The 25,766-nt window shown below is 42.0% G+C and overlaps 1 protein-coding gene across 1 annotated transcript in view; it reads right to left on the reverse strand.

The window, feature by feature from the left end:
- LOC144751996 (extracellular calcium-sensing receptor-like) overlaps nt 1-6,465 on the reverse strand; it is a 46,926-nt gene extending 40,461 nt beyond the window's left edge. The window contains exons 1-2 of the mRNA XM_078639955.1: nt 6,454-6,465; nt 1,484-2,323 (exon numbers count right to left, since the gene is read on the reverse strand). Coding sequence (XP_078496081.1) covers nt 1,484-2,323; nt 6,454-6,465 — 852 coding nt within the window. The remainder of the gene's footprint in view (nt 1-1,483; nt 2,324-6,453) is intronic.
- Nucleotides 6,466-25,766: the final 19,301 nt, after the last annotated feature.

Genomic DNA, 25,766 nt, shown 5'->3' on the forward strand with positions numbered 1-25,766 from the left:
GCATTTTAGGGTGTCGCCGTTATTGTTGGCTGGGGTGGCGGTAAGGGTCTGGTGGCAGTGGAGGCAGGAACACTAGACATGGGTCATATTTGGCAAGGCCTGTTGGCATTCCCTAAGTCTTCCAAGGTTGAGTGCGAGGAGGATGGTGATGTCGTAGCGATAGGTAGTGAGAGGTCCAGTGTTCCTGGCACTGGCCTTGGTGAGGTCATGGACGGGCGCAGACAGGCTTTCCTTTGGCATGCCTTCAGCACGCCGGTGGTGCACGCTTTGCGCGTGTCTGCTGTGCAACCATGCAGCAGCCACCATTTAAGTAGGGGAGGTGGGAGGGAGGAGAGGCTGAGAGGAAGGAGCGGAGGGATTAGAGGGGGGAATTCTGGGAGAAATTCCAGGGGGAGGAGCCACAGGGTCAGTAGTGGTGAAAGGCAAAGGGAACAGGCAGGCATGAGAAAATAAAAACAGTTGTGGAATTAGAGCAAGACACAGATGGGCATAATAAGAGTGGCACAGCAGGGAACAATTGAGAAAAACAAAGGGCTGGAAAGGTTATGGTGGTTGCAGGCAGTCTAGTCCCAGTTGAAGCGGGCAGCATGCACATGAGCTGGCAGCAGCCTCGAACCTCCCATTGAGGTGGTCAGGGTCTGGAGGCAAGAGACAGCATAGTGGTGCAGCGGGGAGAGAGTGGACCTAGAACGAGGGTCAGAGGTTGAACTCCTTAGTGAGAAAAGGTTTCAAGTTAGTCTAAGCATAATATTTTGCACTGGAAGGTTCCTTTCCAGTACAAATCTTATGTTTGACTCACAGAGACTTATTTGCACTATGGTACAAAGATGTGTCCGTGGTGCACAGCAGCATATTATAGGGAGGGGCATTTTCAGTCAATATGGCGCTCTCCTGCTCTCTGCGTCTTCTGCAGCACAGTGCAGTATTTGCAGCTGCTGCATTGTGCACTGTCCAAGAGAAGGCCCTGGACTGGACCACCTCCTTCCTCTCTGGCAGAACACAGAGCATCCACCTTCCCCCCTCCCGCTCCGAAGACACCAAGATCATCTGCGGCGTACCCCAGGGCTCATCCCTCAGGTCAACTCTGTTTAACATATACATGGCATCGCTTGCCCACATCGCCCGTTGGCACGACCTCAACATCATCTCCTACGCCGATGACATCCAGCTGATCGTCTCCCTCACCAAGGACCTCCACACTGCCAAAACCAACCTTCACAAAGGAATGAAGGCCGTCGCTGAATGGATGATGAAAAGCCGACTGAAGCTGAACTCGGACAAGACGGAGGTCCTCATCCTCGGATGCACCCCTTTGGCCTCGGATGACTACTGGTGGCCGACCGCACTGGGAACCTCTCCGACCATGCACACACCCTAGGGGTCATCCTGGACCCCACCCTCTCCATGACTAAACATTTCAACGCTTATTTTTTGGTTAGAAACGTATTGCAATGTTTGAGTTTGGTCTCTCATATCCTCTTACCTGCCATGGTTTCAGATCTTCCACATCAGCACAGCTGCCGTTCAGGAACGGTCCCTTCCCAGGTTTGCACAACATCATGTCCTGCAGAGCCCATGCCAGGGCATACACGGCCAGGTAGTTTTGATAAGTATAACTCATATCAGAGAATACAAACATTGACTCCAGGTCATTCAGCACCTCTTTGCCAGTGCAGTACTGCTTCTCACCCGGTGATTCTCTGGTGATTGGTACAATAGAGGTGGCATTGCTCGGCCACTTGCAGCCAAAGGCTTCCTCCCAGAAAAAATTGATGAAAATGTCTTCAGGGTACCTGGAGGGGTGAAGGCTCTCTATAAATTTCTTCAGATTTGGCATTTCTGGTGAATTTATCACCAATATCAGGGATCCATTCAGTATTCTCAAAGAGGTCATTGGAAAATATCCTGGAGTTAGAATAAAAGCATTTGAAAAAATCCAGATTTTATCAGTGATATTGAGGTCGATCAGCTCATGTAGAAGCGACTTAAGGTCCAGCTCGAAACAATCGCATACGATAACCTTGGCGGACGAACTCCTTATTCTTTGAGCAACGGCCCTCATCTTTTCCTTGGAGTAAGAGTCATGGATCTTCTCCCAGAAGGACACACAGATTCCCATCCCCTCCACCTCCTCCTTCATCTGCTTCATCCCCACATAGCAGATATCATAATCTGAGGCCAAGATTCCTATCCAGGCCCAACCAAAGTGCTTCACCACCTTGGCAAGAGCAGAGGCCTGAAAGTGCATGGGTGGGACGGTGCGTAGAAAGGACGGATACTGGGTCTTGTCACTCAGGACATCATGTTGTGCAACATAACTGACCTAATGAGGAAACAGCAGGCACAGATTGAAGCACTCTGTGGTAGACAAGTCACTGCTGCACCACTCACCAATGTTGAAAGTCAGTGTAGTATAAGCACTTTCTTTTAAAAATGCATATGTTTAGAATGTAAGAATAACAAAGATGGCAGCCATCCATTCAGACCTGGGGTCAGTGATGGCTGGTCTACATCAGTGTGAGGTGCTCTGCCTCATCTTTGATTGGGAGGGTAGAGTGATGGGCCCCAGTGAGGCAGGCTGAACTACTTCATTGCATACAGTGTCACTGGGGAACTATGTTTTGGTTTTGGTTCATCTTTGCATGATTGTTTCCTTCAACTGCCTCAGTGGGATCGAAAATAGGATTCTGCCTAAACCATCCTGTCTTTTGAGCTGCTTTCAATAACTTGAGAGTTTCGAAGGAAAATGTCTTCCTTCCTGTTGACCACTTCCTGGGTCACTGACTCACCAATCTTTGGCTCAATCACAAGTGAGGTGTCATTAGCTGTGAAGTTTCATGACTGCCTGAATTTACAATTCTGCTTAAAATGGGGAATAACTGTGCAGGCCAGGATTTGCTGGCAATAATTCCACAAGCTATCCCTATTCCATTGGCTTTACCACACACACCAACCAACCTATTCTGAAATTGTGATAAATATGTGTGCACCAGGGAGAAGGTGGCTCAGTGAAGAAGAGGCAATGACCTAGTTAGGGGAAGCATTATGAAATGAAATGAAAGCGACACTTGTTAAGTGCATGGCTGCGTGGTGCCATCCCAGTCCTAGTATATTAAGACCAGCTTCAATAAGCTAGGGCGGGCTGACCGTTTCACTAATCCCGAACTGATCACAAAAAGGATGTGGGGTTAATTAGGGAATCCATCAACAGTCGAAGGAAATTGGAATGGGAAGAGGTGGAATTGCGGAAACCCAGTGTCTGGGAATTTTTATTGCTAAAGACAACTTTACCTGCTGAGCCTTATCTTCTGGATTTTTTTATCTATTTATGAGCAGTTCCTATTAACTAGGTTCCATTTAGATATTTATCACCTCCTGCTTGTAATCCCAGAGGAAGCAGTAGAGGCCACTTGTTAGCAACCTGTGGCTGTGACGGAGAGTCTCCACAGGATTTGTTACTCTTGATATTTTTTTTGTAAATTTTATGATGTGCCCCGGAAGTACTTTTTAGATTAATTTTAATCGGGCTAGTCCAGCTTTATTGTATCTCCAACTGTTGAAGAATGATTGTATTATTTTTATTGTTGGCTATTTGACATCTTTGTCAAAGTCCAGGGCTTGTCTTGACTAGTAGTTTATTCGGACCATGATTTTAGACTATAATGATATTATATTCGGGCTGAGGGTGGGGTTAACTTTTGGTGGGGAATGTTGATTAAAGGGGGATTTTATTTGAACTTGAACCTTGTTTCTTTATTGATTGAGATTGTTCTGGGAGAGTGTGCTATGAATTTTAATTATGTTTAATGTGATTGGATACTATATGGAATAATCCACCCTGTTTTGATTTGTATGTTCTTCAACTTTAATAGTTTTATAACTTTAAAACCGAATAAAATGTATTATTTACCAATAGCACAATTTCCCTATTTCTACAGAACTTTGCTCCTGAGAGGATCCATGGGGACTGACTTAAGGGTGAAACCTTTGTCTGGAGGCTAAACATCAAAGTCTATCCATCAACCTAAGTTTTGATTATTCTCATTACCCAGCTGCTTGAAGCGGTGTCGTCATTTCCTGCATAAGTCCTTCATTCTTCCTCCACTGAGTCTGGATTGAAAGGATGAGAGAAATTGTCAGGATTTGTGCTTCGAGACTATCGAAACACAAGAATGCCTCTGACACTTAGACCTGTTCTTGGGCTGGAATTCCTTTCAGCACAACAAATACATTTTTGATTCCCTGTTGTTGTTGTCAATGAAGTACCTGCTCCAAGCACCTGGATACCCGGGGGTCATAAGTCATGCTTTAAAAATACTTATTGATTGATTGACTCTCTCTGCGGTGTACATGGCCCAGCAAACCCCAAATCTGGCTGACTGTGGGCACCCGTCCAGCTGTTGACATTGCTCCCATTTGGAGTCTGGAAAACACTCCAGAAAAAGGCCACTAAGCTTCACGCCGCAGCCTCTCCCCTCAAAAAGGTAAACACATACCTGCAATCAGTGCTCTGCACTTGACTAGAATGTCATATATCTTAAAAGCAGAATAAAACAAGATGTGAACGATAGGTCAGGGACATTTACACCTCACTATGATGCGGATGGAGTAGTCACCATTGGCCATGCAGATGACTCTATCTCTGCCAGCTGTGACTACTCCATCCGCAAAATTTATAAATGACCACGTAGCGGGAAATCATTTAAAAAGGCTTTGGAAGGAACCCCTGTCACAGCAGTTCCAGAAAAAAATGGGTGGGTGGACATGTAGTCATTTTTCTGACAGCCCTTACTCCCCAAGGCCGTCAGAGAGGATTAATCAAAGCAGAGACTGAATGGTCTTCAACGTGATTAATCTGAAGGTCCATCAACATCTAAATGCTACAGGTGGACTGCATTCTTGCGGTGATAATACTCTGGTGTGATGGAGTATGCTTACTGCCAGGAATTGAATCCGGCTGTATGTAATGAATTCAGGACACGGGGAGAAGGAGGTAATGAGAACCATCTGGTCACATAGGCAACGTTTAAGCACTTATCATATGTTGTCTGGTTAATTGTGTATGTGGGGTAACTACTCTCACTGCATACATGACATTCATTGGTTCTGTGTTAAATATCTGCAGGTCAAACATGCCAATATTTTTTTAGGGCAAATATGTCCAATATATACTGGAGCAAGCAACAAAATTTTAATGCAAAGCTCACAAATAGTTGGGATTTATCACATTAAATAAAGTCAAATACAGTGGAGTCAGATTTTATCAGATGCAATTCATATCACCAGTTACCGGGCTGCTGGTAATGAAGGCCATGGAGTAGGCACAATAAACACAATCAAACACTTATTAAACACTACAAAAATGGGAAACATAGCACAATATATCCTTTCATTATGAAAACTCATACCTGGGGAATTTTGTAGCGGTCTAATATATTAGACATTGCTATGGAGGGTGCAGAGGCACTCCCTCCAACAAAACCAAAGAGGGTGGAGTGAGGCTGGCACTGGTAGTTAGGAACCATCTCCTCTGTCCCAGCAAGCATTGCAAGAATCCCCCCTAGGGCTCTCATCTCCTGCGTGCATGAGTCTGATATCTTCAGTGCCAGGGTCTTATTAGGAAGGAGATGTGGGTTTGCGTTGATCTCAGAAGCAGCAAGAAGTATGGCCAGTCTGTCCCTGTAGTACCGCATCTGAAAACTAGCAAAGGTTTAAATTTGTAGCAGCTTTACCCAGCAGCACTGTGTTGTTCATAAATGTTGGTGGCCTTTTGAGATTTATTACACATGTTTACACTGGGTGGAATATTTGGGCAAAACAACTGTGAGTGTGGGTGTGGATGTGTGAGTGTGTGTGTGTGTGTAGGTTTTTGAGTGGGTAGGTGAGTGGTTTTGTGTTTGTTTGAATGTATGTGAAGTTTGATGTATGGGTATGGGGAATGTGTGTGATGAGTGTCTGTGTGTGTCTGTCTGCGTATGTTAGAGAGAGACAGACACACAGAGAAAGAGAGAATAAGAGAGAGAAAGAAGGGGAGGTAGGGGAGGGGGAGAGAAGAGGGAAAGACAGAGAGAAGGAAGTGGGACATAAAAAGAAAGAGAGTGAGAAAAACTGAGTGGGGTACAGGAAGAAAGTTAGCAGAGAGAGAAACCGAGTGAGAGCAGAGAAACTGAAAAGAGACAACAAGGAAGAATGAATCTTCACCAGGAAAAGTGACCATAATAAAATTATGCAAACTCCAAAGCAAAACAACTAATTATACAAAAAAATTCAATTGGCATCAACTTTTGTAGCTGAGGGGGAAAAATGATGGCGGTATGCATTTTAATTCCAGGGATTGAACACAATTATTTTTTGCCAGACTTTCTTTCCATATTCAACCCTCATATTTCACCTATAATTCGTATCCAGAGCTACTTTGGCCTTCACTGTATGTCATATGCTGAAAACACCAACCTGGTTCTCCATTTCGACTGCTGTACTGGAGAAATTCAGCAATTTCTTGAATCATGACTTTAAGCAATCCAGTCTTGGATGAGCAGAAGCTTTCTCATGTTAAATGCTGACAAAACTGAGATTAATCTATGTATACCGGGCCTTCCTTTTAATAGTAGCCTCATGCCTGTCAGATAGACACTCAAGTCCATGTTAGCATTATAAAAAAATAAGGTGTTCGGTTAAACACAGAGGCGCTCTTGCAGTGCACCTGTATGTCCTTACCATCTGGACCTGATTAGGAAAAGCCTCACAGGTGTTCCCCTTGTTAGCCTAGATTCTTTCCAGTAAGTACCCATAAGGGGCAGTGCAGAGAGGTGTGTAAAAGGGGCGTGGCCTCAGAAAACCTCTCTGCAACGCAGCTCTGTGCCACTTCTTGGAGGTCCCAGGTGGGCTCGTTGGCCCGAGGAATGCTCAGGATTCAAGGGGACTTAATCCCCCCACCTACAACCTGCTAGGAGGCACATTTGCACAGTGGTGCATGGAGGGGGTGGGGCTTGATGTAAGAAGTTAGCAATCTTGCTGTGCTGGTCTTACTGGTGGTAATAAAAGGGATAGCTGGACCCAAAGGTTGATGTTGGGGGCTAACAACTCCTCCTGGTTCCTCCAGTAAATACCACACGGTGGGATTGCTAAGAGGTGTTTTCGGAGGCCACGCTCTCCTTTCCCCACCACTCTGGAAACGCGATTGGTATGTTAGAGTTAGAAATTAACATTTAAAAAGCTTTGAAATTCAGTGAAAAAAATGTAGGTTTCACGGACGTTATAGTTAGAAATTAACATTTAAAAAAACATTGAAATTCACTGAAAAAAATGGGTTTTAGGCACATTATAGTTAGAATTTAGCTTTTAAAAAACCTCAGAAATTCACAGAAAAAAACATAGGTTTCAGGGATTTTATAGTTAGTTGGAAATTTCTCTCATACAAAATCCTAGAAATTGTCCCATTATATGTAGTTCAGCTAACTATAACTTGCGTGCCCACATTGCATTTCTGATTACTTCACATATTACATCATTCATTACATGGTCAGTGACATCACTGATGACATCTCAAATGACATCATTGATGACATCATCCATGTGAATATCTGATGCGGGAAACAACCTTTACAACGCAACTTTTACAACGAACTACCATTACAACAAAAGTTTTACAACGCAAAAACTATTATAACGCATGTAATTACAATGCAGGTTTTTACAACGCAGGTACCTTTACAACGCATACCATTACAACGTAAGTATTGGTAAGTATATAATTATATGTAAAATGTTATATATATTTTTTTTTTTAAGGGGTATTTTTAGGGTTCAGGGTCAGTTTTCAGTTTTTGGGTAAAGGGGTATTTTTAGGGTTCAGGGTCAGTTTTCAGTTTTTGGGTAAAGGGGTATTTTTAGGGTTCAGGGTCAGTTTTCAGTTTTTGGGTAAAGGGGTATTTTTAGGGTTCAGGGTCAGTTTTTAGTTTTTGGGTAAAGGGGCATTTTTAGGGTTCAGGGTCAGTTTTTAGTTTTTGGGTAAAGGGGTATTTTTAGGGTTCAGGGTCAGTTTTCAGTTTTTGGGTAAAGGGGTATTTTTAGGGTTCAGGGTCAGTTTTGGGTTTTTGGGTAAAGGGGTATTTTTAGGGTTCAGGGTCATTTTGGGGTTTTTTGGGTAAAGGGGTACATGATAAATTAAATTAAATTAAATAATTAAATTAAATTAAATTAAATAAAAAAAATTAATTTAAATTAAATTAATTAATTTAATTAAATCACTTTAAATTAATTAAATTTAATTAAAATAAATTAATTATATTACATTACATTAAATTATATTAAATTAATTAAATTAAATTATTTACATTAAATAAATTACATTAAATTAAATTAAATAAATTAAAATAAATTAAATTAAATTAAATTAATTAAATTAATTAAATTAAATTAAATTAATTGTAATTAATTTACATTTCAATAAATATTATATACTTACTAATACTTACGTTGTAATGGTATGCGTTGTAAAGGTATCTGCGTTGTAAATACATGTGTTGTAATGGTACTTCGTTGTAATGGATCCTGCGTTGTAAAAATTGCGTTGTAATGGTAGTCGTTGTAAAAGTATGCGTTGTAACGTCATACATCCATCTGTCACCTCCTCACACACTAATATAACCTTTGATACACCCACTGTAAAATACAGTCTACCATTTCCAAACCTTCGACACGCCAATACCAGTTACTACATACACACTCACTGATTCCTAGGTCTACACACACATCAACTCATTCACCCATAAAGTCACTCATACATGCAGTCACTCATCAATACAATACTATCATAAACACTCATACATCTAAACAGAGACACACACCACCACTCATCCTTGGAGTTACTCACACAGCTAGTCAGTCACACAAAGAATCAATACCACTTCCATTTACTGACCTATACAGTTAAACACACACCACATCACTTATACAAACAGAAACAGATGCATACGTACTCTCTTATGCAACCATTGATACAAGTACACACCCATCCATACAGCCACTCTCACTATCACTGACTCTCACGTATCAGTCATTTATATACTCCAACTCTCACATGAACTGCCTTTTACATATGTAGTTACTTGGACATGTACCACTGAGACATCCATTCTCTCACCAACAGACCCATACACACACTCACCCACCCATACATATGTTTGCACATTTACTCTTGAACCCATACACCCAGTGAATCAACCACTCACACATCTATGCAGTTACACACCTCCCACCCACCCACACACACACACTCAAGGATCAATAGAAATACTTAGGAAACCAATCAATAGCCCATATAGATACTCATGTAGCTACTGACCAACCCATGCAGCAGCTTACACAACAACAGAATGACTGATACAGACATTCTCACAGTTTAGTCACTAACCCATGCATTCAGTAAGACACGTTCAATCCCTTACTTATACAATCAGTCACTCACCTACAACATCCTCCATCCAGACACTTATACACCCACTAATTCTGCAATACACCTTGACATATATATAAAACATATTTAAACTTTATATAAATACACAGTCACTGGATGACATCATCAGTGATGTCATTTGAGATGTCATCAGTGATAGCATCAGTGATGTCACTGACCATGTCATGAATGATGTAATATGTAATATCATCAAAAGCTCAACTAACTATAACGGGGGAATTTCTATGGTTTGTACGAGTGAAATGTCCAACTAACTAACGTCAATGAAACCTATGTTTTTTTCACTGAATTACCAACTGGCAGTTGCCGGTAGGTTGTCATAGTTAAGACCTAGTTTCCATAGGAAAAACGTTTTTTTGATTTCAAAATAACTTTGGCGCCGGTTGACAAATCTTCCAGAAATTTTCAAAACTAGTGGCCCACTCTGGTCAGCTCCGGTCTTAAAAGTTTTGGGGTGATTCGTTAAGTTAAGCAGGGGCCAAGAAAAAAAGGGGGGTCCCAAAATGTGTTTTCCCCATGTTATTTTCCATAGGAAACTTTAGACAAAGCCACAGCCCAAACTGCTGAATGAAATTAAACCAAATTTGGCAAAAAAGGTAGCCCTTGGTTCAGAAAGAGACCTTTTATTAAAATGGTGTAAATCCGTTCATTAGTACCTGAGAAATTAAAAAATAAAAAACGTTATACATCTGGGCGGGACCTAACCACACAAGCTTGGCTCTAATTGGCTGCCAACACTTCAAACAGGAAGTGTTGGCAGCCATCTTGATCCCAACTACTTTGTAATTATAATGTTTTCCCAGCCACTCCTAAATTAAAATGTTACCAGCGATCACAGTTTTATATGCTTTCTATTAAACGCTATGTAGGGTTTTCTTCCCCAGCCTTTCAATAATATTAGGTGTTTGAAAATGATCTAAATGTGTGCATTTTTCTCCCAAATCTATAGATTGCAATGCCATGCGCAGGTACTCCTTGGGATGACTGTTCTGCGCTACATCAATTCTGAGCAGGCATTTGTGCTTCAGACCTTTGAAATATGTGAATGTTCTCACTTACTCTGGTGAATACACACCGCTCCCTAGGCCCTTTTTTATTGTTTTTGTACGTGAAATGACATTTGGGCACAGTATCGGTATTGCGGTAGGTGCTAAACCGTAAGCACTGTCTTAGGAGAAAATGAAAATACGCAGTAAGCAGCGTCGGATTGGTAACGCGGGCACTTGGGCAAAGCCCGAGGGGTTGGCGTCCAGGTCCAGCTGTGGGCTGCTTTTTTGAGCAGCCTGGGGGTCGAGTTGGCGGTTTCTGCGTTCTTCGGATGCCACCAGTGGGTGCCTGAGTGGACTTTTGGAGGCAGATGGGCCTCAATGACTTCCCATTTTATCAAAGGGCAGAGGTTTCACTCCCTTTCTCTCGCTGGGGCCGGTCCATTAACATATGCTTATTGAGCGGGGGCAGGGGGTCGGAGCAAAAGTGGCCTCACTGGTATTCAGGGGTGGTTCACCAGGGAAAGCTAATCTGTGGATTTGTTTTCCCACCTTTTTTTTTATAAAACTTCGCCGAAGCAGTGTTTTGCAAAGGCAGTATACAAATGTGGGCCACTTTTTTGTTATCGTGCCCGGGCCGATTTTTTATCCGAATCCAACCCTGGCAATAAGCGGCCACTTTGGATATCAGTAAGGCGTTTTTTGCCATGTTTTATGAAACAATCGGTTAATTTTGTTCACTTAGAAAACAAACTCTTGCATGGACCGTATCCATATGGTGTAACCTTGCATTTGATGTTCTTATTACTCTGTTGATTGTTTCTAGTGGCCTGCCCCAGGGATCCTTTCCCCAGTGTCCTGGTCATTGGTACGTTTGTGTTTTTCATTGATGAAAGTGATTCTCGTCCGTGAAATGGTGTTTTGACTATTCTGGCTTCTGGTGTTTTGAGGCACAGCATCGGCCTGAGTGTGTGTCATGCACTGGGCTTCTGTCACGGTGGCCTTGGTTTTCCTTAAGACACTGGGTTTGGGTTTTTTTCAGCAGAGAGCAGTGTTTTCAGGGTCATTGCTTGAAATCGGACGTCTTCATCTTAAATTCTTTTCTTCCTAAATGTATTCCTCTTTATTATGTGGAATTTGATGCTTCCCGTTAGTAGCTAGCCAAGTATCTCCTTCTGATGCTTGTTTTGTTTTTAAGATTGGACAACTTCTTTTTTTTTATGACTCCCGTCCACTCTTTTTTGAAGTTGTCAAGGCCAATATGCTCATGGACTGGGTGTAGTCTAACAAGTGATTCTCCTGTCCTGCTGCAATCTTTAAAAATCTTCATATTCATTGAATGTATCCCCTGCATGCATAGGAATTATGGATATTCCTCTGTCGAATGGAATGCCCCTGACTTTGTGGGGCCTGGCTTATCTGAGCCTGCCTCCTATGAAAGGAGTGTGATAGGGATTGTACTCTACTTACGGTTCATAAGGCTGTGGGCTGATTACTTTTATATCTTAAAGAACATTGGGGCATATTACCAAGCAATAGCGATAATTATCGCTATTGTTTGGTTAGAGAGAAAATTTTACAGCTAAGCTGCGGCGATTTTTACCGCAGATAAATCTTGGTATTACCAAGGTTTATCGCAGATGCGATAAAAATCGGCCGCAATGCATGAATATCGCTGAAAAGTCAGCGATATTCATGCATTACCGAGCTAATGCTCTTAGCCATGTTATCCACCTCCCATTGGATAACATGGCTAAGAACTGCTCAGGGGCAGGTGTTAGCTTTTGGAGATATTCGCCCTTAGAGCGAATATCTCCAAAAGTTGGTAATAGGAGATAGCGATGTTAGCGACTGTTTCCAGTCGCTAACATCTTGGCACGCCCATTTTGCATGTCATTAGTGATAAATATCACTGACATGCAAAGCGGGGCCCAAGATGGTCGCTATCTCCTACTAGCTGTCGCTAACTGGATAAACCCCCTTGATAATATGCCCCATTGGGTTTTCAAATCCAGTCTTGGAATTAGAGGCAAAAAGCACTTGCACTCTGTAGACACACATGCGTGTGAAGCTGCCAGCTTGTATAACCTCTTCCGTGCTCATGACGAGCTCAGCTCGTCATGAGTGACGGTGCCGCTGTGCTCATGAAGAGTTCGCGCGGCTCTCACACGCGGGGCTAATTCCCCCGCTGTTCTGAGCGTTCTATTAAAACAGGCGTGGTCATGAGGAGCAGCATAGCACCACCTTGCTGCGTGACAAGCTGAACTCATCACGAGAACCACGGCGCTGCGTGCGCGGCCCTTCTCCCAGCACAGCGGGGGAATTAGCCCCACAGGGAAGGGGCTAGAGGTTATCGAAGGCACACTGTGCATGCATATTTGTTTGGGGAGTCTGGTTATCTGGCCTATCTACGTTTCAGAAATAATTTGAATACTTTTAGATTATAGCTTTATTACCTTTTTGCATCCCTTTTTGGCTTTTAAAGGGCAGAAACATACCAGGACATGTATCATCTCTGTATTTCCATTGCCATTGAATCCTAACTTTTTTATTTTAAAGATACAGCACATTAACCTGAGAACTGTGCTGGGATGCTATCGGCAAGCTCTACAGATACTTACAGGCACATCCATAATTATCAACTCACATGCACTTATCGCATTATGGGTTCTGGAGTAGTGTGCTACTCACTAGAAAAGCACTTCAACGCCCCTCAGGGGTTACAAGTGCTATATGAATGCAAACCTTTCTTCTCATTCTATCCTTCCGCTATCCTTCTCTCTCCAAGTACTTTCATATTTCACCATACTAATTCACCACTAATCCCTTGTGAGTTTCCGGAGTAGCGTAGTACTTGCCCCACAATTAACAACTCACACGCACTTATCGCATTATGGGATCTGGAGTAGTGTGCTACTCACAAGAAAAACATTTCAACGCCCCTCAGGGGTTACAAGTGCTATATGAATGCAAAGCTTTTCGCATTATGGGATCTGGAGTAGCGTGCTTCTCCCCAAAAAAGTGCTTCAACACCCATCAGTAGTAGTAGTAGAGGTAACTAGCGCTAAACAAATACAAACCTTTTTTGTTCTTCTATTCTTCTGCTATCCTTCCAAATCCAAACAACTGACTAACCTATCCACCACTTTCATGTTTCTCTATACTAATTCAACACTAATCCTCTATCGGTTCCGGTGTAGCGTGCTACTCGCCGAAAAAGTGCTTTGACGCCTCATCATGGGTATTAAGAGCTATATAAATGTAATTACAATACAATATAATACTACAGGAATGGCGATAAGAGGGGTGAAATATGTCAAGTGTTATTGACAGCGCTGTAAAACACTTCTTATGTAACTGCTACGCTTACACTGGCAGTTTTTCACCTACTGCATGTATTACTTGGGTAGTAAATATTGTATGTTGATGTTCAGACGTCTACAGTATTGGGTTACCAGTTATTCCCATGGCTTTGCACATACTGGGGTATTCATTAGTGACCAGCAGTATCTGCTGATACCCTGTACCCGTCTAAGCCGTCCGCTTGCACCGAGCCAGGGGTCTGCGGGCACCAATGAACAGTTTCCTAGGCAGAGTTTTCCATTGCCGAAACTTCCTACAGCCCAAAGTTTAAATCTGCCGGCAAAATAAAGCAAAGAGCTCACCTGGGTTACGAAATTGAAATTTTTGGTGTTGAAATTACCAAAGTGGAATCATTAATTTTTGTTGTTGTTGCAGTTGTATATAGCGCAGACTCGACCCCAAAGTATCATAGCGCTTTACATAAGCACCAGTTATATTTCACAAGGACTCATTCATTTTTCAGGCAACGGTGAGATCAAATGATGTGCCCAGAATCAATTTGAGCCTCCCACTGCCAAGACCCGAGCCTGGTTCCCTAGCTTCAAGGTCGGCTCCCCTGGCTCTTAGGCCACATCCTCTCCAGTACCTACTCGTCACAGCCGCTTCTCCTTCCAGTAATCAAACTCCCGGTCCTGGTTGTTTGTGCCCAACTATCACAGGCACTCTATCTAACACTTCTTTATTTTGTGAACACTCTGGTCATCTCCAGTTGCCTTTCACAGCGCTCCACAGGCCAGGCAGAGGAAAGCAAGATGATCGACTCAAGCACAGATTGGGTAAGAAAACGACCCCGGCCAGGGCACTATATAGAGGTTATAAGGTCTCGAGGACTCACCCTACAGCCTGATCTTCCCCTATATCGAGTGGACAAAATCAGGGGATTTCAACCAATGGCCTCTCGGTTTTTATAGGAACGCAACTTGATTTTTTTTGTTGCTCCTTCAGGAATAACTATTCTACCCCAGACGGGGCACAGCCCAGCCGGAAGCAAATTATGCGCCTAGCTATTCCATTGATTGTCAAATAGGCTTTAAGAAAGGATCTGGGTCACGCTGCAACATATGGCCTTGCTCATTCTACCACTGGATTCAAGATAGCCTGGCTGATGAGGATTATGAATCCGAAACCGGTCCCAGCATGCTTGTTTCCGGTCCAGGGAAGACATGGCTTGGCAGTTCGGGCTGGACAGTTTCCATGACGCACAGGGTCAGACTGATTTGCATATGGCCATGTCTGCACTGGGGTGGCTGAGTGGGCTAAAGAACGGTGATGGATTGAACCCAGATCAGTTGACGGGGGTGAGTGTTTGATTTGCTCAAACACTCTGTCCATCATCCCCGTTGGTTTCCTGGACTGCATGGGTACTACCAGGGGAATTGAAGGAGTTAATGAGAAGTGTGTAGGTGGTTAGAGGACTGCATGGATAGTACACAGGGATTGTAGCAGTGCATGTATTAGTTCCTGGATCACTGCATGACTGCATGGGTAGTGACTGGATGATTAGAGTACTGTAAGGAGAGTACATTGTGTATTTATAAGTGCTTGGGTTTTGGTACAGTGATTACATAAGGACATAGGACTGGCTGGGTGATTGGAAGACTACATAGGTAGTGGCAGCGAGATTACTGGACTGCATAGGTAGTCCTCAAGCAATTGTAGCAGTGCATGTGTTAGTGACTGAGTCATTGCATGAGTACATGGGTAGTGACCGGAAGATTAGAGTGATGCAAGGACAGGGCATGGTGATTTTATAACTGCCCGGGTTTTGGCGGAGTGATTGGATATGTACATAGTGCTGGCTGGGTGATTGGAGGAGTGCATGGGTAGTGACGGGGATTTCTGAAGTGCGTGGGTACTACCTGGGTAATTGGAGGAGTGAATCAGTAGTGAATAGGTGGTTAGAGGTCTGCATGGGAAGTGCTCAGTGGATTGTAACAGTGCATGTGTTTGGGCCTGGGCCATTGCATTAGTACATGGGTAGTGACTGGATTATTACAGTACTGTAAGGAGAGTACATGGTGAATTTATAAGTGCTTGGGTTTTAGCGGAGATAGCATGGTCGGGACTCACGTCCAGTGGATAGGGGTAAACTGGGGTTCGGTTGTAGTCAAGGGGGATGGCTCGACTTTCCTCATCAGTGAGGTCTGGTGGACATGGGTAGCCAGGGTAATTGTGCTGTAGGAGAGGAAGAAAGCTAGGATAGTAATGTATTCCCTTTAATGTTGTGTGCTGCTTACCTGGTTGGGGTGGTTACAACGTAAGATAAATGTGATTCAGTGTTTTTTTGTAATAACTGGTCAAAACTTAAATTAAGAAACTTTTTCCTGTGCCAGCTTGACCACTAATATACATTTGAATATTTTGAAATGATGTGCAGTTGCAATATTTATTTTTATGAAGTAATCTGTACTGTAACTTGCTGATATATTTCTTTATGTTGAATGTTTAGATTTTCTTCCATGTTTCCCAACTCCATAATATCCTGTTGATCTTGATGCATTGCCATTTCTACTTCACTCACTCACTCATGAAAGAAAATAGGGTTGTTTGTAAGAGCGCATGTTTGCTGTGGAGGCTTAGCGTTAGCTGAAGTCAATCTGTACAAGGACCGTTGCAGTTGGCTAAGGTGTGTGAGTGAATAGCCATGTTTTCAAGGCCTTTCGAAACAGTAGCAAGTTGCTTTGCTTTCTGAGACTGATAGGCATCGTGTTCCAAAGTTTAGGTGCCTGGTGCAGGAAACTTCTGCCACTCAACTTTAGCGTCCTAATCCTTGGGACCACCGACAGGGAGGCTGATACTGATCTAAGCTCTTGTTGTGGGGTATAACGCTCAATGTGTTGAATAAGGTAGGCTGACCGATTACCATGCAGGGTCTTATGCAGGATGCACAGGGATTTAAAATGCATCCTTGCCTGGACTGGTAGCCAATGATGGGTTAATATGTACGCAGGCCACCGCGTTCTGTAACATCTGCAATTTGTGTATTACACTCCTTTTTGCTCCCAAGTAGAGGGCATTCCAATAATCGATCTTGGAAAGAATACAAACACAGTGATGACTGTCTTTCTGAGGACCATGAGGATAAAAAGTAAAATATTCACACCCATACACACTCTCATCCACCCATTCAGCTGTATCCACATGCACTCTTGAACCCATACACACAATGAAAGAAGCCCTTACACATCTTTGCACAGAGTCACACACCTCCCACCCACCCACAAACACACTCAGGCACCCATACAAATATTCAGGCAACCAATCAATAGCCCATATAGATACTCATGTAGCTACTCACCAACCGATGCAGCAGCTTACACAGCAATAGACAGACTGATACAGACATTCACACAGTTTATTCGATGTTGGTTGTTGCAATACTTTATTCGAAAAAAAAATTCATAGAAGTACGAACAATCACACATACAAGAATACCTAAAACAGTATTACAAGCAATACAATACCATTAATTTAAAATATCATTTGACAAAACAGATAACAGATAAAACACGGGGCGTCACTAAAACGAGGAAATCCATATGATACAGATCAGCCATTGGGTAACAGTTTAGATCTGGTGAGCCAAGCGCATGTCACATATTTAGCGACCCCACAGACAATATACATAGAGGAGGTGCTAGTTAGAATAATACGCAGGGCTGTTCTATAGTCCCTAACTCCAAGCTCCCTGCAAACAGGTTTTAACCATTTTGATCTAGCTTGTTTGTATGCAGTGCAAGCAAACATAAAATGGCCAAGTGATTCTTTCGGACACAAGCAACCTGGACATTTTAAGTCGACCTCCCTCCAATCTTTCCACCCTTCCTTAAAAGTATTGAGGCGGAGGGTTCCGTATCTTAGTTTAAGAAACAGGGTTCTATCACGGGGAGTCTGGATAAAATCTAAAAATGACTCTAACTTCCTGAGGGACTTGTGTTCAAGGAAGTTATTCATCAAAGATCCCCATTTCTAATTCTTTTGGTCCTTTCCCTCAACCCAATCCCAATAAAGTTTTTTAACAGTTTGTTTCGGAGGGGGGAGGGGGGATTGGGAGGCCCAGGACTCACCCAGTCCTATAGATACAACCAACTTCTTTAGATTATTAAGCCATTTTATTTTGTTCGCTGTATTCAAGCTGAGAAGCTCCTCCAGTACTAGTGCATAGCTAGATAATTCTGGGGTCCTTCTAAGGCGTACCCAAAATAATAATGGGCAAATTTGAAATAAATCAGAAATAGATTTTTGACCCATGTCAAGGAATAATGGTTTCAAGGGGGTCGAAGAAGGAAACGAAACTATATCTCTTATAAACTTGTTTTCGGCCACTACTAATGCTTTGATGTTCTCAGCACCCCAAAGTTCAGAGCCATATACTGACCAAGGTAGCGCCTTCCCCCCGTAGACAGCCAAGGCGGGAGCTACAGGTCTACTGATGGAAAGGCGCTGATTTTTTAATATCGCTCCAGATGACCTTTTAAGGTTCAAAACCATTTTAGATATATGGGATATCCAACTCATGTTATTACTAATCCTCACTCCGAGGTAGTCAAATTCAGTCACTACTTCCAGGGGGGTGCCATTAAGAGAGAGGTTGACCCTCCTGTTTTTTTTTTTATTGGCGGACAACACCTTCAGCTTAGTTTTGGTGGTGTTGACCGTCAAACCTCGGTCTTGACAAAAGGTGCAAAAACGATCGAGTAGTCTTTGCAAACCCATGGGGGTTTTAGATAACAGGAGGGTATCGTCTGCGAAGAGGAGTGTTGGTGTTTTCTCACCGGCAAGGACTGGGGCATCCGCAGGGTCCTCCCTCAAATGGTCCACCACCCCATTTATAAAGAGGGAGAACAGAGTGGGGGCCATTACACATCCCTGCCTCACTCCTCTATTGACCGGTATCCTCCCTGTCAGTTGGCCCTGGCTTTCCCAGCGGATCCTTGCGTAGTTCCCTTCATGAAGTTTAATAAGAAGTTGCAGCAAATAACTGGGGAAACCCATGTCAAAAAGGACCGACCAGAGTTTGGCGCGAGGAATAACATCAAATGCTGTTTTGAGGTCTATGAAAGCCAGATATAAACTACCTTTGGCGATTGACACTGACTTCCAATAGACTGCACAGAATCGAAAGACCTGGTCCATTGCACCGACATTACGGCTAAACCCTGCCTGGAAGTGGGATAAAATATCCTCGTCCATAAGCCATGATTCTGTTCGATTTATTATGACCCTGCCAACTACCTTTTGGATGGTATCTATTAAGCTTATTGGTCTGTAGTTGGCAGGGTCCTCTCTGTTGCCTTTCTTGAATATAGTAATGACTTCTGCTCCTTTCCAGGATTCAGGAACAGGGTGACCCTGCTGAATAAGATTCATTAAACACGCTATAAAATCTGCCCATAATTTGGGATCGTGCAGTAGTAGGTCTCCTGGAAGCCCATCTGGGCCAGCCGCCTTCCCCGGTAATATTTTGGAGATGGCGTCCTGTACTTCTCGCTGGGAGAATTGGTCTACCATGAGGCCTTGCTTTGTGGCGTTCTTACTTTGGAGTTCGATAGCTGGAGATGTTATTGTGTCTTTAAGACTATCCTCACAATATAAATTTAAAAAATGGGAAAACGGTTGCTGTTCTGTTATATGATTTAAAATTGGCTCTGCCCCCCTTCTATCAAGGAAAAACCAAAGGTGGTGATGGACGGAGCGTTGACAATACAAACACTCACCCCCAGTCAACTGATCTGGGTTTAATCCATCACCGTTCTTTAGCTCACTCCGCCACCCCAGTTCAGACATGGCCATATGAAAATCAGTCTGACCCTGTGCCTCATGGGAACAGTCCAGCCCGAACTGCCAAGCCATGTCTTCCCTGGACCGGAATCAAGCTTCCCAGGACCGGTTTCTGGCATTACAGCCGTCTTCAGCCGGGCTTGCTTGACTCCAGTGGCAAAGTGAGCAAGGGACTCACGTCTGAGCATACCCTGCCAACTTATGGCGGCCAAAAGCGGTACAAAAGGGGGTGGTAATGGACGGAGCATCTGAATCAATCAAACACTCACACCGAGTCAAAAGATCTGGCATGGCAAGTTCAGACATGGCTATAAGCGTATATGACGCACAGCGTATGCGCACCCGGAAGCATGCGAGCGCATACGATCGCGCAACGTCTTGACACGCTTACGCTACGCGCCCGCGGGCGCGCCACGGGGCGCGAAGCGTAAGCGAGTCGGGTCATGTGACCTGAAAATAACACTTTCAATTGGTGCAGAACATTTTTGGTTTCCAAATGAGTAAAGCCCGGGTCATATGACCTGAAAATAACACTTCTCATTGGTTAAGGACAGTTTGTTTTTTCCAAATGATGAAAGACCCCACCTTTTTTCCTTATTCTGACTTTGTCCTTTGACTGAGGAAGACCTGTTTCAGCAATAGAGAGAATTATTTTGTACTTTCAAATGGCTACTGTAGCTGCATCAGCTGGAGCATCTGCACCACCACCACCTCCACCACCACAAAGAGGACCATCACAACAGTACATTGGTGGTCAGGAAGACGAGGAGGAGGAAGAGGAAGAGGAGGAGGGGAGAACATGGCTGCCTGAAGAAAATACCCCATACAAGCCAAGGCCAAAGTTAATGCGGCCAAGGTAATTTGTCGAATCTGTGGCATGGAACTCTCAAGGGGCAATTCAAACAAAAAATATTCCTTTGGTAATAATACCATGATTCGACATATGACCCGCAAGCATCCTAACAACTACTCCGCTGCAGAGATCAGAGAACTGGCCAGTAACCTCCCCCAGAATTCAAGGACCACCTCCAAAAGAAAGCAACCCACTCAATCGGGACCAGAAACAACGGAGACGATGCCTTGCATTCAGCCACGATTTGCTAATTTCAGAATCACATGTAGTGAATGTGGCAAGCTCATCGCCTATGGAGAAAAGAGCGTAAAGCTCATCGTCCTTGCTGGTGACAAACACATTTGCCCCCCCAAAAAAATAATTTTTTCCGTTGTTTGATTTTTGCTCCAGTTGAGCCATTTTCAATTCCCTTTCTCCTTGTTTCTTTCCATAAAAAATACAAAAAAAATATAAAACTGTTTTGAAAAGCCAAAAAAAGTACAAAATGTTCCAAAAAATTAAAAAAATATAAAACAACAAAAAGAATTAAAAAAAGATGTTCTTTTTAGTACTACCTTTCATTTATAAAATTAAACCTATATTTTTAAAGGATCTCTGTCAATTTTTGTCCTTAGGGTACGCGTACGGGGGCGCGCCCCCCCAAAAAAAGAAGAAAAAAAATTATGAAGCAGTTAGCATGAGGGAAGGTCACAAAGAGAGTTATGTTAAGAGAAAAAGAGCTACAGGATGAACACAGAGGGATTGTTTATTACATAGTAAAAAATAGAGAAGGTGTAATTGGATGAAAGTGAGAAAAGTAAAATGACAAAAGGAGCAAAAGAAAGGAAGAGAGAGGAAGAACACTGAAGTAGAGATAGTGTGAGACTGTGTCTGGCTGTTAAAAGAAAAAGAAAGGACAGTAAAAAATGGAGAATGAAGGGTAGTGGCAGAACCGGGATAAATGAAGAACGATGAGGGAAAGTGAGAAAAGACCAGGTAGTATAAGTAAAGAGGGGTGAAAGAGGGGGGAAAATTGAATTAGGATAAGATATGGGGAGTGACAAAGAGAAAGAACAAAGAGATTAAAGGAAACAGTACCTGAATGGGTTTGAGTGAAACAGCAAAGAAAGATAAGTAATGCAGTGTGTGTGACTTTTAGGGAGTCAGTGGGTGTAGGTCGGGGTGTGGGTGTGTAAGGTGTGTCTGTGGGTGCGGCTGTGTGGGGTGTTTTGGTGTGGGTGGAGGTGAAGGTGTGTGAAATATGTGTGAGGAGAGTATGAGTGTGGGGTGTATATGTGTTCGATGTATGTGTGTGTATTCAATGTGTGTGTGTGTTTGAGGAGTGTGTGTGGGAGGATTTTTTGTGTGTATGAGGAGTGTGTGTGCTGTGTGTGTGGGGTGTATGTTACAGGTGTGTGTATGTGTTGGAAGGGGGATGAGGTGTATGTGTAGGAGTAAGGTAAATAATTAAGAAAAAGAGAATGAGTGAAGAAGCAAAGGAAGGGAACAGAGGGTAAGTGAAGTAAAGAATAGGGATTGAAAGAAGTTGAATATGAGAGTGGAAATCGGGAAAGGGGAGTAAACATGTAGAATAAGAATAAGTGAGGGAAGCAGAGTAAAGACACAGGAGTGAGGTAGATTGAGAAAATGTTAGTGAGCTTAAAGCAAAGGGTGATGACAAACTACATTTTTTTAGTCATACTTACCATATAATAAATGTAACTTTAATTAATTTTTTTTACTACACTTTGTATCTGTGAAAGAGAGAAGAAAAAATAAGTTATAATTAGTAAAATATGTATTTTAAATTAAAAGATACAAATGAAGAGGTTAAAAATCATAACACTCTATTTAGAAATACAGTTAGAGTGAAGGACACAGAAAGGGAAATAAAGTAAGGTAGAAGGACAAAAAGAGAGAAAAAGAAATAGAAGGAGAGCAAATTACAAAGAGTAAGGCATATAGATTCACTGACAAAGAGAGAGAGAGAAGAACAGAGAAAAGAACTAAATGTAAGAAAGATACTAAAACAATGTGAGTTACCAAAACTAAATCAGGAAACAAAAGAGAGTAAAAAGATAATGACTGAAACAGAAAACAGTCTAATTAAGGATGCATTTAGAAGAATGAGGAATAGAAGATAACTGAGAGTAAGTGAAGAACAGTCATAGAGTGAAAGGATGAAGGGAGAGAGGATAATATACAACGATTGAGAGAAATGGACTGAGGAAGTTAGTAGGTAGACACACTAAGAAAAAAACTGAGTGAGGTGGAGTACAATGAGTGAGAAAAGGAAATGAGTAAGGGAGCAAAAAGAAGGAAAGAGAGGAGAAGACGACTAAAACAGTGGTACTGAGAGAAAATAATTTGGTGATGAAAATAAAGAGAAGGACATTGAAAGAAAGGAAATGAGGGATAGTAATGGAACCAGAGTAAAAGAAATGGGATGAAGAACGATGAGAGAGGAGTAGTGAAGTTGTTGTAAAAGAAGTTATAGAAGGTAGATAAACACAAGTGAACATAACACAAGTGGAGTAAGGCATTGAGGACATAGAAGTAGTGAACGAAAAATAGAGAGAAGAGGTCAAAAGTAAGGAGCAAACAAAGATAAGTGAGGGAGAGTGGGTGATATATAGTTATAGAGTGCAATAATACTGCTGAGTGAGTGAACAGGAATTACTAAAAGAGCAAAGGAGGAAAATACGGAAAAGAGAAGGAAAGCAGAGAGAAAAGTTATGCAAGGGAGAGAGGGGATGCACACAGTTGAAATGAGAATGAGGGGTTGTCAAAGAAGTGGAGGAAAGGAACGGGGGTTACAGAGAGTGAGAGAAAGACATTATAAGTGAGTAAAAAGAGCTGAAAGAAAGAGGATGGAAAAAAGGAAAGTGAGTGTCAGAGAATAGGAATACAATTTAATTTACACAATCCAAAGTATAAAATAACTTGTACAACATGTTACATAGTTTATTTTTGCTGTTCTCAGAATATATTGAATTTCACTTAAAACAGTGAGTTCAACTTACTCATCATATGACAGCGGGAAAAAAAAAACACAATCTAAAAGATTGTGTTTTAAAAAAAAACTTAGATACTGACAAATAACAAATGTACGCTAATCTTTGATTGACTTACTTTTCCTTGAGGCCAAATACTGTATCATGGAGGTCCTTTTCTCATTGCAAAGTACTTTGGTGTTCACTTAAAAATCCATTTCATCGACTTTCTACAAGAAAAGCTCCAAGAACATCTGAAATATTTTCAATATTTTCATATACTCCTTTTATTCAGTCATGACTCTTTACTCATTCCTGCACCTTTCCATTTTGCCAAATAGTGTCAGAAGTAGGAGTATATTTTCAAATTAATTCTAAGGCACTATGAAATGACCTTTTTCCCGACGTTCTGAAAGAAAGGCTCTACAACATTTTCACAATATTTAAGTATTTGTAAAACCATCTCTGACTCACTCATGTTCATCATTTTGTATAATACTAATATCATTTACTATGAGATCCACTTACAGTAATGTAGTAATTGACTCCAGGCTGGTTGATGTATTTCATGAAGATTTATTGTAAGATGTTAAGTATCCTGGAATAAGCCCCACCAGGAGCAGCCAGCAGTCAGCTCAGCCCCATCATAACTGTGCTTATCTTCAACCAGCACCAAACATTCCGTAGTGCATCATAGTGCAGAGACATTCCACAAGAAGGGCATTAAGTGGGTTAAGGCATACATGGGAACATGCAATAGGTAGAATACAACATACCTCCTTTTCTTCCAAAACAAAACAATTAACAGAGGAGCATTGAAACTAAATTAAATATAATGTAAAACAACTTGACTTGAAGAGTGCAAAACTCATAGTGATACAGAGAAGGAAATGAATAAACAATATAAATTGACCCATTCCTTTCCTGTAAACAACGATGTAAAATAACAAGACTAGATAAGCGAGAACTCATACAATAGACTAGAAACTAGATTGAACTGCAATCCCACCAAGTGAATACTGCAAAATTGATATTAAGACTTTTGAGAATGTACAAACTGGAAAACATTGAGCAAAAAAATAAAAACTTGACAAACATTCCCAACAAGACAAACATTGAAATGTGCAATTATAGATAGAGAAAACGGCACAAATAGAAATTGAAAACATCGAGGAGTTGAACTTTGCAATACCTCGTGAAAATGCTAGGCTAATTGAGAAGCGTTGCACAAATAGAAAATAGAGGATAAAGGCATGCAAAAGAATGAGAGGGATGAAGGCATTAAACAGCATCTAATAGTACTTTTGAAAATGTATAAGTTTGAGAATGTGCAAACCTGGAAAACCTCAAGCAGATGTCACCTGACATGCACAAATCGAAAAATATAAAGGATTGAGTAAAGTGCAACCTGGACAACCTCAAGTAGAAATATCCCATTGAATTTGAACAAAATTACACACATGCAATCTTGTAAGAAAACAATTTGAGAAAACATTTGACTTGAAAAATTAAAGTCAAGTCCAGGCATGCATGTGAATTAAAAAAACAAAAATAACAGTAGAACAATTTGCAGTAACATTTGAAAACATAGATTAGCAAATAATAGCATTTTGAAATTAAGAAGTATACCACCACACTGCACATAGTGAAGCATTGAAGTCCAAGGTAGATACAGTTAACAAGAACATCATGGCAGGAAAACAAAACTTTGCCAATGTGGAAGAACATGAGGTAAACACCCTGGCTTGTAAAGCATGTCCTAGTCACACTGTCAGAGACGTGAGAAAAAAAAATTCTCTTTAAAAGGCACATGAAGAGAAATAGAGTAAATGTTGAGGCAAAAATAATTCCGGGGAGTCAAAGTCGTGCTCATGTAAACACGCATGACCAGTGGACTAGACAAGCACCACAACGACATAGAAGAAAGCAAGGCACGTAAAATATTTCTTGGATTAGGGCTAGAAACACGAGATAGAACTTGTGTTCAACACTGCCATTATTTGAAGAAAACTTTATTGAGGGTGAACATCTTGAATGAGAAAGAGGACCAAAATCTTGATGTGAGGCGCCAATACTGAGATGGCGACACATTACCGAACTGTTGTGCCGGGTGGCTGTAAGGTCAACCACACACCAAAACCTCTTAAAATTGACTCACTGCAGCAAATGTGCTTGAAATAAAACATCTGCGTCGTAAAAGTTCATGGCTCTGTCTACCCACTGTATAAAATATGTCTACAAATAGAGTCGTCACCCTCCCAGGCACATTTAAAGTACAAGTTAAGGTGCGTGTCCCCAACGTGTCTATAATCTAGTTGATCTAAAGTCCTATG

Source organism: Lissotriton helveticus, chromosome 4_2 (genome assembly GCF_964261635.1).
Source record: "Lissotriton helveticus chromosome 4_2, aLisHel1.1, whole genome shotgun sequence".
In the NCBI taxonomy this organism is placed as follows: domain Eukaryota; kingdom Metazoa; phylum Chordata; class Amphibia; order Caudata; family Salamandridae; genus Lissotriton; species Lissotriton helveticus.